Genomic DNA, 13,680 nt, shown 5'->3' on the forward strand with positions numbered 1-13,680 from the left:
AGTACTGAGGATGACGTTGAGTTTTCTTGGTACTCCAGTGGGAAGTAAGATAGCCGAAAGTATAATTGACCTGGTCGGTATATGCGCAGGAGACGCAGGCCTGTGACGATATCAGAGAGCCATGGCGCTAATATGATCCCACAGAGTCAATTATCCGTAGCCTCTTCTTTAAATTCATGCAATGCCGGGGGTAGTGGGTGCATGGCCAAAACATCCGGCGGTCCCTTGCAGCGGGTACTCACTTGTAACTGACTGTTGACTACTAACTGACGTGGCCGTTTATTCAAGTAGCTACCGTAACAGCCCTTATTATGCTGTCCGTTTGGTTTAAGAAGGAGGTAGCGCAACATGGTATAATACCCCAAAATAAATCGTTTTTGATATTACAGCAGTTTAATATACGAAATAAATGTCAGTTCTAACCAACCGGGATTTGGCTCAGTTGTAAGCGGGGTTCAATCCAGTCCCAGAGGTGGAAGGTTTAATCCTTAGTCAAACCATTAAAAAAATATGAATAAAAATAGATGTATTAAAGTGAAAAGAAAAGGTTTTTTACGGGTTGATTTAAGTATTTTGTTGAATGCTATTATTATTATTTGTTGACAGTTTCCTAAGAATATTCATAAAACCTATTAAATGCTCAATTTTCTAAAATTCTTATGACATATTAAAAATTTGAAATTAGATTTTTTTCAATATCTTATTTTTCAATTCCAACTATCGGTAGGTATCAATCAACGTTTTTAGTTTTGAACTATATAGAAATTTATTAATGTAAACTAAACACAAGTGAACAACATGTATTTATTACGTAATAAGCCGAGACTGCCTGTTGTCTTTTTATATTAGTATAAATATCCGAGTTTAGTTTACGGCTGTCATTTTTAGTGAGGGGAAAGCATTTACCTATATCTTGAAAATACTCTCAGAGCTGAGTGGTTTACTGTGAGAAAGAATTGTATAAAACAACCTGTTTCTATATGGCATATTAAGCAGTTTTCAAAACATAGCCATGCGTTTGGCGTCCCCGGCTTTGCCCCGATGGAGAAAGGATCAAAGTCACTTATTCTTCAAACCGTCTTTTTAAAAATTAACCCCACGCATTTTAAGGAAAGGAAGGAGAGGAAGACGGACGTATGAATCTATCTCTACCGCTGTGACGCAAGACGACGCACGACGGGTTGAGAGAGAGCATAATTTTATTTTCATTGTTTTAAAACACCCTTTTAATTTGAAAAACATTCGTGATTTTGATTTTACCATTGCATCTTACTATCTGACATGTAAAACCTTTCGATAATTACCTATCATTATGCAAAACTTATCTGAAGCTCATCTTTTGTAACATATATATGTGTATATATTTTTTTTATTCGTGTTGTAGATTCATTACATTTATAAAATGGTGTACCCATTACAAAATCATTATTTAATTTGATCAGTTTTTTCGGTAGATACAATTAGTTTGCTTTTCGAAACAAGCATATGGTCTTATAGAAAGTATTGTGTCTCTTTTACCGTCAAAAATAGAAATATGAAATAATCGGTGTTAGAAAGAAAAAAAATACCAAGCTTTATATTCAAATATAGAAGTTAAACCTCTGCGAAACGAAAGGTTCTGACCGCAATTTGAGAAAAATGTATGAAACTTTGTGATTTTTTTATTGATTATTCTTTTAAGAAACGACAAAAAGTGAGGTGGCAGTAATGTTTATTATACATGATGAAATGTGTTTTTTTCGTTATAAATAATTTTAGTTCAGTGCTTAGAAGAAAAAATGTAAAAACAGCCATTTTTAAATCGTTTTATGTTTGATTTAAAAAATATGTATGGTCAATTTCCTAGATAATAATAAAATACTACACAAAAACCAGTTTGGATTTATAAAATCTCTCAGCACACAAGATGCTATTGCTAACGTAACTTCATACATTTACGAATCTTTAAATAAAGGCAAAAAGTGTGCAGGTATATTTATTGATCTCAGAAAAGCTTTTGATAGCATATCCCATAAGATTCTACTGAAAAAATTGAATAATATAGGTATAAAAGACAACGCGATTAAATGAATTTCAAACTACCTAAAAAATCGACCACAAGTCGTAAAAATAAATAATGTTAATAGTGATAAAGAACATTCTGACTTTGGAATCCCGCAAGGTACAGTGCTTGGACCAATTCTTTTCACCATATATTTTGACGACATTTTCTTTCAACCACTACATGGCCAAATTACTTCGTATGCCGACGATACAGTTCTAATAATAAGCGAAAAAACTTGAGAAAACGTAATACTTAAAGCCACTGAAGACATAAATACTCTTAAGAATTTCTTCGACATTAATTTACTATCACTAAATAGCGATAAAACATATGTAATTCCATTTGCAATATACACAAAAGACATCCCTAAAAATTTTGACATTATCATTCATGACAATTCCAAAATACATAATAAAAATTACTGTCTCCAAAACTGCACAATACTAAAAAACACAAACACAATCAAATATCTAGGAATAATTATCGATAAAAATTTAAATTGGAAGGAACAAATATGCCAAATTGTAAAAAAAATCAGAAAACTGATATATGTATTTTTAAGAATCAGAAATTTTTTGTCTTTATAAACCTATATTTAATATATTATGCCTTAGTCCAATCAACTCTACAATATGGTATCATTAGTTGGGGATCCACATACAAAACTAACCTTACTCCAATAGAAGTGGTACAAAGGTTAATAATTAAAATAATATTAAGAAAACCGATTACCCAACGGATCGATTATTCGAAGAATTTCAAGTGCCTTCATTTAAAGATCTTTATACTAAAAATGCATTAATTCAAATCATAAAAGAAAAAGACAAGTATCATTTTCTAACTGAAAACCGTACTCGACTTAAATATATTTTTCCATGCCCAAAATTAAACACTTCCTTTGCACAAAATTATTACACTTACCGGGCAAGAATTTTTTTCAATCGACTTCCTGAAGAAATTAGAAACATTAATGATAACATCCAAATAATAAACACTGTGAAAAAATATTTTAAAGACAAACTTACAAAAAATAAAAATGTTTCCAATTGAATTAATCTTAAGAATAACTCATCTCAATTAGTTTCCTTAAGTAACATTCCATTTTTCAAATAAGTTTAACATCATTTTATTTTTAATTACCTACATACTGTAATAAAACAATGTACACTCCATTTCCAGCCACAAGCTAATGCTTCTATGGAAGAGGGGTCTTGAAATATTTGATCATATATTGTAACAAATAAACAAAAATGCACTTAAATAAATAAACAAAATAAAAAAATAAAAAATAATAATAATAATTTCTAATGATAAAATTTAAAGGTGTGTTTTATGAATTTTTAAAAAACAGTTATTAGTTTTCTTAAACGTTCAGAAATATTCCATTTATTTGGATTTAAGCGAGAAGCGGAAATACACACAAATTCTCCGACTTTCTGACAGTATCTTTAAGAAATAAAACGGTCAATATGACAGAGCATGAATTTCTTAATTCCGTTCAAATAATAGATTGTTTCCATTGATGTAGTTATAAGACCTAAGTGGTCGATGATGGTTCCCGGTAAAATTATTTAAAACTCATCGGGCTTAAACAAATAAAATATTACCGCTCGATATTCAATTTCAAACAGATTTGTGGTTTTTGTACGTATTGCAATAAGACATGCCTACTGTTTTCGAAAGCACATAAATGATTCTTTTAGATTTAATTTTTACAAACGGACAAATCAAAACCATTAAAATTTTGATCACAAACACAGCTAAAATCTTTGAAATCTTTTGCTGGTGGGTTTTTCCTTGTTAAATGAACTTACCACTTTATATAGAGCTTTAAAAAAACACATTTAATTAGACGAAAGTGTTAGTTATATAACGTAATATAATGGTCATTTCACTTTTTCGTTTCATATAAAAATTTATATTTTTTAAATTGGAAAAACTTCACAGGTGGCGGTTTTCTGTCAAACATTTTTATAAAATTATACGGGAGCGTCTACGCTAAATTTAAAATGAAAACAGGAAGCTCGATGTTCTTTCTTTTGAAGTATTATTTTTATATTATTTGACTGACTGTAATATAAAAGGAAGTGGAACTAGTTTTATGAGGACATGTCATTTGGTGATAGATATGGCACCACTTGGACCGAGTGGTTAATCGATTCACGTTTCGTAATATTAATATCTTCTCTGTTTTGCGTTCGGCGAACAAGTTTTACTTCCGCAATGAATAAAAGTGTTTCATAACGGCAACAGAAAAACAAACACGTTCAACCTAGTTATTAATGTTAACAAAATAGAGAAATTTTCTAAAAAAAGTAATTAGTATTTCCAAGTGGAAAAAGTATTATTTTTTTTTAAGAAAAATATTTTTATATCTTCTAATATTTTAAAAGAATTATTTCGAAAAATAAAAAAAAAAACTAGTTTACATACCATGCGAAATAAACAAATATATAGTTATAGATTTTAATAAAATCAAGAGTTAATGTTGAGTCCCTATCAAATTCAGTAATTATAATGCTTACAATACACACCTCTCATATAATCAAATATGTTTTTTTACATAGGTGGTATAAAAAGTATTCCCCGTTAAATATGATGTTATAACCTATGTAAAATAAATAAAACGTTTCAATTATCAGAGATAAATACCATAATTTTGTAACGCAATATATGTTCCAAAAAAAACAAGATTAATAATTAATTAAATTATAATCTAGTACTAATTTTAAATGTCTAATCTAAAAACTCTACTTGTTAAAAGTTATAAAATTTGTATAATGAGAAGGCAATGTATGTACCTGCTAGAAAATTATGCTCGAAAAGTGTATTTATAAAATTCAAAGAACCTTTGATTTAAAACAAACAAAAATCACATAAAAACCAGAAACATATAACTTTGATAATAACACATGTCTTGAAATGAAAATAATTTGAAAGGAACGTAATAATAAAATAAGTATGAATGTTTAATCCGTAACAGTAAAATCAAACGACTAAGATACTTTCAATTCAATCGCTTAGCGTCCGCAACCTCGCACTTACTTAATTAAGGATTTCAGATAGCTGGATACCAGTGCGAGTCTTGCGATTAAACAAAAAGTTTATCCCTATCAACCCTTATGTCTGAGAGTTCCCCGATCACCCGCTGGAACTAGAACTACAGAACTACGGAACTGTAAAACAGTGTCTCCAGTCTGAGAGAGTTGCGCCGGCGCTAAAAAAGCCTTACAAAACCTTAACAGCGAGCAGAGCACCCGCTTCAGTAATCGGTCGACACTCGACCAGAGAGCATTTGCTCCCCTCGCGCTATTTCACCCCTCGCACGACTGTCACGAATAATAATTGCGGAAGTTTCTTTTCGAATTTCGCGGACTAAAATGACAAATGAACGTTTCGACTACGGAAAAGCTCTGGAACACTTTCTCGAAAGGCCGAAATAAACTAACAGATTGACACCGGATAATTGCTGTGATCGGAATAATGTTTATTGAGTGTTTTAAATACGAGCGGCGTAAAAAAATGCTGGCTGCAATTTTTGTTATTCTATTTTTTTCACTTTCGCTTGGAGATGTTATAGGTAAGTTATTTTCCAAAATATATTTATATTAAATTGTGATTATGAATATATTTTTTTGTTGAATTCGTACAACTCCATTTAATTTTTTTTAAAATTTAGTGTATATAAATTTAATAATGTAGTTATTAAGTATTTTCGTTTTTTATTATTGTGACAGCTGTTTCGGCGTTCTAGACCATTTTAAAACTGTGTTTAGGCCACGTTAAGACGACCTATTTATATTATTCTATTTCAGTTTCATTCTTATGATATCTAAGATGATTTATTACCGGTTACACTGATTTATTGAGAGAGTATTTGTCACAATATATTTTCTATTCTGTAGAGTATATTGAAGTCTGTTTCCCCACATGAAATGACAATATTTTTGTCATTGTTTAACAATGACAAAACTGTTATTTTTCTAAATACGTTATATATTTAAGGACTTGTGAACATACTGAGAAGTGGGGAATAAATAATTTTCCTTATTTCATTAATTAATGTTATAATAGGATCATTCGTTCGTTTATTGATTTATAAATGTTCAAGTAAATTTAATCTACGACCCTTTCTTTCTATATGTATGGGCTTATTTTTCACTAAGAGATGTTTGAGAAGCGAATTTTTGAAGAAGTGCTTTTATAAACATTGTATATGTTATTTAAATCAAATTGATATAGCCCTTCCCGTCTGTCCGATATAAGTAGCGTTACAGTCGGTGTGGTCACATTTTAATTCATATATGCGCCACTATGAATTAGTATGAATTTTTTCAAATATTTAAAACAAGTGTGGTGAACTGAATACCGTGTAAAACCACAACTTGTTTTAATTGAATCCGACGAACTGATTTGTTTTTGAAATGTTGTTATTTTAATACTCTAATATTTTTTTTTCCTCTAGTAAAAAACTTAAAAGAGAGATTATCTAATAATATCAAAAGTAATGCAGAGTTTCTTTAATTAACCCCTATAATTAAAGGAAACCAACTCTTGAAACATGATAAAAAAGGTTAAAATCAAGCTTAAGAAAAAAAATCAACCAGCGAGTAAAACAAAGAAAAGCAAATGCTTTTTAAGATTACCTCTTTTAATTATTTTGAACACTGATTGTATCTCTCCAAAACAGAAATGATCATCTATTTAATTTAAATAATTAACTAGATTCAGTTCAATACATAACCACTCACGAATTACAGTTCTCAGTGTACACAATCATTCGCACTGAGCCAAATCTAATATAATTAATTAATGCAAGCAATCCATCACATAATCTGTTTGATAGACTGTGTAGGGACCTTATAACCACAAGTTTGGTATTTACAATTTGAGATCAATACATTAAATCATACCACGTATTGACCCAATTGCTAAGCACTAGATACGTAATTATTAATGCAGTTAAGTTCACAACGTTGTCAATTTTGCAATGGTGATGCATTCATCACATTCGATCAAATATATGTTAAGTACATTGCAACAAGTTTGTACAATACTTTTCCAGAGAGCATAAAAAATGTGATACTCTAACAAATTTCAAAAATAACATTTTAAATGTGGATCAAAAGTAATAATAAAGCCTTTACAGGTGCCCTCACACAAATTCGATCTAACGAAAATATTGAGTGATTATATTATAATATAAGTGTATTTATATTCATATGTATTTAAATTACTTTTAAAATGACAGACTCAACACAGGCAAGCCGCTAGCCTATTGAGGCAGGTTTTGAAAAACTTTTTCTATTTTTTACCTACTACCTATTTTTCAATATTATTATTTTCTCATGTTTATTCTATTTACTACCTAATTTATAAACAAATATACACTACAAACACTTATCATTTATTCGTATTTATAGCAAATTTCATCAATAAAGTTTTTTTTTTAACTTCCGATTTTATGTCCGGGTTAAATCTTCCCCATAGGAAAAACTAAACCCTTCCACACACTTTTCCACAACTGATCATCTAGTCAATTAACATTATACAAGTGCATTATTTAAGCAAAATAAATACAAAACAATACAAGAACAACACGTCAACTCACAAGAGATCAAATGGGAAAATAATTCACAGACTCCAGATATTTTCATATCAGAGGGTTCGGCTCGGTAGAACTCCTAATAGGGACTATGAATCCTACTGATCCCTCAACATAAATATTTAAAAAATCTTTCGTTATACATGTATTCAAAATGACCGACTTTTGCATCTTTATAAATAATTTTTTTATCTAATACGCCTAAATTTTTAATGAGAGAGCTAGGTATAATGCCAGTAGCCGAAATAACAAATGGTAATACTTTTATAGTCTCAAAATGCCAAATTCTTTTTATTTCATTTCCTAAATCTGTGTATTTTCTTATTTTTTCATTAACAGATTTTTGAATATAACAGGAATTTGGAATAGCGACATCAATGATATAAGTTTTTTTTTTTTCATTTTGCCATGTAAAACTATATCGGTTCTATTATGACTAATCGTTCGGTCTATTAGTATAGTTTTATCATAATATATTTTATAAAATTCATTTTCTAAAAATAAATTTGGTTCGTATTCATAATGTGGTATTATATTACGGCAGTCAATCATGTTATGTTGAATTACCAAACTTTGGTGAATTATTTTAAAAACTTGATTGTGCCTAAATGTATACTCGGACGGTGCTAATATAGAACATCCCGATATAATATGTTCTATAATTTCCGGAAAAGCCAAACCTTTTTTACACAAATCATCAATTTGATTTGTATCTTTGATTATATGCTTCCTATAATTTTTAGTATTAATGACTCTATCCTGAATTGCAAGCATAAATCCTTCTATTTCTGCGCTCAACTGTCCAATACCATTTGTTTGACGAAAATTTGTCAACATACGTTTGGTTGAGATAATTGAAGTGTTTTGCGTGTAAAATTTTATTTGACCAGGAATCTAATAATTCCTGGTTGGGATTTATAAAAATTTTAGCATTCTCACCGTATAAATTTAAAGGTGTAATATTTCTATTTGCCTTGCAAATTATTTTGTGCATTTCTGAGCTATGAGCTTTCCTATGGAAAAAAGTTCTTAGCATTTCTACCTGATTATGTTTCAAAGAAGTTATTTTGACTATACCTCTACCTCCTAAATTTCTAGGTAAATTAATTCGTTCTATAGCTGTATTTGGATGATGGCAATTAAAAATTGTTAGATTAGTTGTAATTAATCTTTCTAAGTTATCTAAATCTGTATTAGACCATTTAATTATGCCAAATGAGTACGTTAATAGAGGTATTGCCCAAGTATTTATTGCTTTTACTAAATTTTTAGCAAATAGATTGCATTTTAAAATTTTCCTGATCCTAGTTTGAAATTTAATTCTAATATCATTTTTAATACTAGTATGGTCTAATCTATTTGATTATGGGTATCCTAAATACTTATAAACCTCATCCCTTTTCATGCTAGTAATTTGGAAATTTCTAAATATACTCTCGTCCCCATCTACAATTTTGCCTTCCTCTATATGGATCGTTCTACATTTATCTAAACCAAAAGTCATTTTGATATCATGTGAAAAGTTTTTGACTACTTCGATCATTTTCTCTAAATTTTTTTCAGAATTCGAAAATAATTTTATATCATCCATAAATAATAAATGCAAAATTGTACTACTGTCCCTTGCATTACCCTTAACTTTTATTCCAAACTTGCTTTTAATTAACATTTTAGATAGAGGATTCAATGCTAAGCAAAACCAAAGAGGACTCAATGAGTCTCCTTGAAAAATTCCTCTTTTAATTGAAATGCCCGGTATTACTTTTTTCTTACCTTTTAAATTAATAAGTAAATTGGTATTCCAAAAGGACATAATATTTTCCAGAAAGCTAAAAATAATGGGGTTAATTTTATGTTTATTTAATACTTTGATCAGCCACGAGTGCGGGACACTATCGAAAGCCTTTTGGTAGTCTATATAGCAAGTATGTAAATTACGTTTTCGAGTTTGAATCTGTTTTAGAATTACAGAATCAATAGCTAATTGTTCTTTACATCCCATATGTTTTCTGCGACAGCCTTTTTGTTGTTCAGATAAAATATTTTTTTCATCTAAATGAGTATATATTAAATCTGTCAAGCAAGAGGTTAAAATTTTGTTTACTGTCGGTAAACATCTAATGGGTCTGTACTGAGAGGGATTATTAATATTTTCGCTTTTGGGCAACATAATATATAAGTAATGCCCTTAGTTAGAAAATTTTGTGGTTGACTGACAAATTTTGAAAGATTTTTTCCAAAACAGGATGTAAAGTAGTCAGACGTTTTTACCAAAAATTATGTATGCAACCCGTGACTTTCCAATTATGAGTATTTTTAATAATTTCGGTTAACAATTCAACCGATATATTAGAAAAACTCATTTGTTCAATGCCTCAAAAATTGAGTTCTTCATTTTCTATCAAGGGACTTGACTCGTTATGTTTTATATCTTTACTCCAAATTTTATTCCAAAAATCGCGCATATCTGATTCAGATGGCAACGGAATATAATTATTCGAAATAATATTTTGTTTATCGTCAAGTTTGGAATAAAATATTTTTTCATTTTTCTGGAATAATCTGTTATTATTTTTTTTATTATACGTATAATTATATCTTTTTAATCTACTAGCTTTTACGCCTAATTTTTGTTTTAATAAATCCAATAAATCATTGATTATTTTTTCATTACTATGACTATCTATATTATAACCAAATTTTCTCCCAATTTCATCTACATGTCTCAAAATTTTCCAAATTCTATTTCCATTTTATATTCTCTTACTCTAGCTATGTTACTTCTTAAAAATAGTACAACATTTTCTAATCTGATCTGCCATTCTGGTTTACTAAAACTATATGATCTATCATCAGAGGATGATAATTTGATACTCACTTATTACAAACAGTAATAGCACTAGCATTTACTATTGTATGAAGATCTAAAAAACTAATTTCTTAAATATGATTTTTGGTAAAATTATGTTAGGTATTCAATTCAAAAATTAATTTAGATAATTTCTTTGACGTATGCAATTTTGGTAATTTTAGTCTAACTGTTGGCTCTACATCTATATATCTGTTTATATTATTATGAAGTAAGTTAGCTAATTCTATTACATTATCATCAACAAAGTTTAAATTTGCAATGTTGATTTCTCTAAGATTATAAATAACATCTAAGTTATTTGAATCTACTGTAATATCATTGGACATTTTGACTAGAATATTATCCAAATTATCTACATTCAATGCATCTGATATATCATTACTTGTGTTAAATTGTTCTTAATTATTTACCATTTGCAATCTATCAGCTACTTCTCTTTTAATCTGTTCTAATGTGACTACAGGAATTAAATTATTTTTTAAAATTGCTCGCTTTTGGTCTGCTAATCTTTGTTCGTTTACTTGGGCAATCGGATAATTTTGTGAGAAAAGTGAATGTAATTTTTTCCTATATAACAACATATCTCTTTCTAGTTTGGTTACATAAAAATATGAACGAACATTGAACATATTGACAATATTATAATAATAATAATTATTATTATATATCTTTTAATATTATTATATACCTTTATTTAAACTCGTGGAAACTAAATTTTACAATCTTCTTTCCTTCACATTACCACCACGAAATTTCCTGTTTAACCCATTTACGTCCGCATTGTTGTTTCCACATATGGAAATTTTTGTTTTGCTTGGTTACAGAAAATTATTTGGTTCACAATTTTTTTTAAACGCTCTTTTTTTTAAATTAAGGTAAAATAAACATAACACACAAATATCTGATTTTAACTGATAAAATGCATAAAAAAATAAGAAATTGTTCACTAAAGTTTGAAATAGTTAACATGTAAAAATTAAGAGAATCTATAAAAATTCGCCATACTTGTCGAAAATATGCGCGTCACTACCAGTGTTAATTTGAGTGAAAATTGAAATACATTTTCATATATTCTGGAAAATATTTGATGGTAATCGAAATTTTGACCGGTCAGTGGCTGAGTTATCATCGCATTCATCCAGGCGTAGTGTGTACAATTCCTCGGCTGGCTAAGTCTTCCATCACAACACAAGAAACATTTTCCGCTTACTGTGGTGGTAGTAGGCGATGTTAAAATATTATCAATTTATTTGTAACCCGGGAATGTTTGTCTTTCTTTTTAAAAGAAAAATAATGCCACACCAGATCTAAGAACACCAATAATAATTCCAGTAATTCGTACAAAAAGCCTGTTTCAGAGAACTAAAAATAAATTCCAATTTAAATCTTAATTTTTAAGCTGTGTGAAAGTTCTGTTATTATTCCAGTTCTGTCAAGTAACTGCCTATTATGATATAATAACAGAATATTTTTTTATTTTTTTTTTTAAACAAACAAATTCAATTTATTCAATAAATAAATTTACAATGTGTGATATACATATATATATTTCACTAGTAATAAGATAAGATATTATGATTATTTATTATTTTTCAATGTTCTCCCATAAAAAGCAATTGCTTGTGTGTATGGGATGAGGTATTATTTGTTTAGTTTCTTAGATTTTTAATTTAATTTTTTAATTTTTTGTTTTTGTTTTTCTTTTATTTATTTATTTTTTTTTAAATTTAGTTTAGGTTTTCAGTATATTTTTTTAATTGTGTTTTGAATTCTTTGAAACTGTCATTTAGTGATCTTATATTTTCTGGCAATTTATTGAAGAAATTTGTTCCTAAGTATTTGTAGTTTTGCTGACCCAAAGTTTTTTTACAAATTGGAATTGGTAACATGTATTTTTGCCTGAGATTTGCTATGTTTTTGAATGGTACGGTTTTGTTTAGGATATCATCTTTGTAAACTTGTAAGGTTGCGTGATACAGGAAAAGAGTATTTAATTTTCTGACTTTAAATTCTTTGAAAATGAGTTCAGATGAATATAAAAATGATTTCTTTAATATTATTTTAATTATTAGTTTTTGCGCAATGTAAAGAGGTTGTGTGTGAGTTTTATAGGCGCCCCCCCATCCTATTATACCATATTGGATTATGGATTGACAGAATGCGAAGTACGTCATTCTCAGTAGTTCTTTATTTAGAATATGTCTCAAGCAGCTAAAAATTAAGGTTAATTTTCGTACTCTGTTTTTGAGAATGGTTTTATGTGGTATCCATTTTAGGCATTGGTCAATAGTGATCCCTAGATATTTGGTTGAAGTTTTAATTTCAATATTAGTACATAGTAAGTTACAGTGGTGTTGTTGAGTGCTTGGTGCAGAGTGAATTCGAATATTTATTTCATGCGGCGTATTTGGTTTGTTTATGAAAAATGGTACGTAGTGTGATTTTTTTAGAGTTTAACGTTAGTAGGTTATTGTCAAACCATGTTTTCAATTCATTGATGTCTGAATTAGCCTTTTTGTTCAGTTCTAACCATGTGTTTGCTTTTAGAAGAAGCACTGTGTCATCTGCATATGAGACAATTTCCCCATATTTAGCAACTTCAAATATATCATTTACATATAATATGAACAAAAGTGGTCCTAAAACTGTGCCTTGTGGTATCGAGAAGTTATTACTTTCGGAATCACTTAATTCATTTAACAATTTTACTTGCTGTGGTCTATTTTCCAGAAAGCTTATAATCCAGGATAGTACCGTTCCATTTATTCCAATTAATTTTATTTTTTTTATTAAGTTAGTGTGTGAAATACTATCAAATGCTTTTTTAAGGTCAATAAATATTCCAATGCATTTTTCATTTGAGTCTAGGGCGGTATATATAAAATTAGTTATTTTTGCAATAGCATCGTGGGTGCTGGTATTTTTTTTGAACCCATACTGTTTAGAATTAATAATTTTATGTTGTTCTAGGAAGGACCAGATTTGATTTTTTACAATTTTTTCGAATATTTTTGATATATTTGATAAAAGGGATATAGGGCGGTAATTTTGTGGGTCGTTTGGGCAGTCAGCTTTATAAATTGGTGTTATTATTGTTTTTTTGTAGTTATCAGGAAATACACCTTTTATAAGGCTTGTATTTATTATATGCGTTAGGGG

The 13,680-nt window shown here is 29.0% G+C and overlaps 1 protein-coding gene across 1 annotated transcript in view; it reads left to right on the top strand.

Moving 5' to 3' along the window:
- Window positions 1-5,511: 5,511 nt before the first annotated feature.
- The window catches only part of LOC149422941 (limbic system-associated membrane protein-like), a 286,335-nt gene continuing 278,166 nt past the window's right edge, over window positions 5,512-13,680 (top strand). The window contains exon 1 of the mRNA XM_089633024.1: window positions 5,512-5,624. Coding sequence (XP_089489150.1) covers window positions 5,528-5,624 — 97 coding nt within the window. The 5' untranslated portion in view covers window positions 5,512-5,527. The remainder of the gene's footprint in view (window positions 5,625-13,680) is intronic.

The sequence above is a fragment of the Hesperophylax consimilis genome, chromosome 6 (assembly GCF_061612785.1).
Source record: "Hesperophylax consimilis isolate HC1 chromosome 6, BYU_Hcon_1.0, whole genome shotgun sequence".
Lineage (NCBI taxonomy): Eukaryota > Metazoa > Arthropoda > Insecta > Trichoptera > Limnephilidae > Hesperophylax > Hesperophylax consimilis.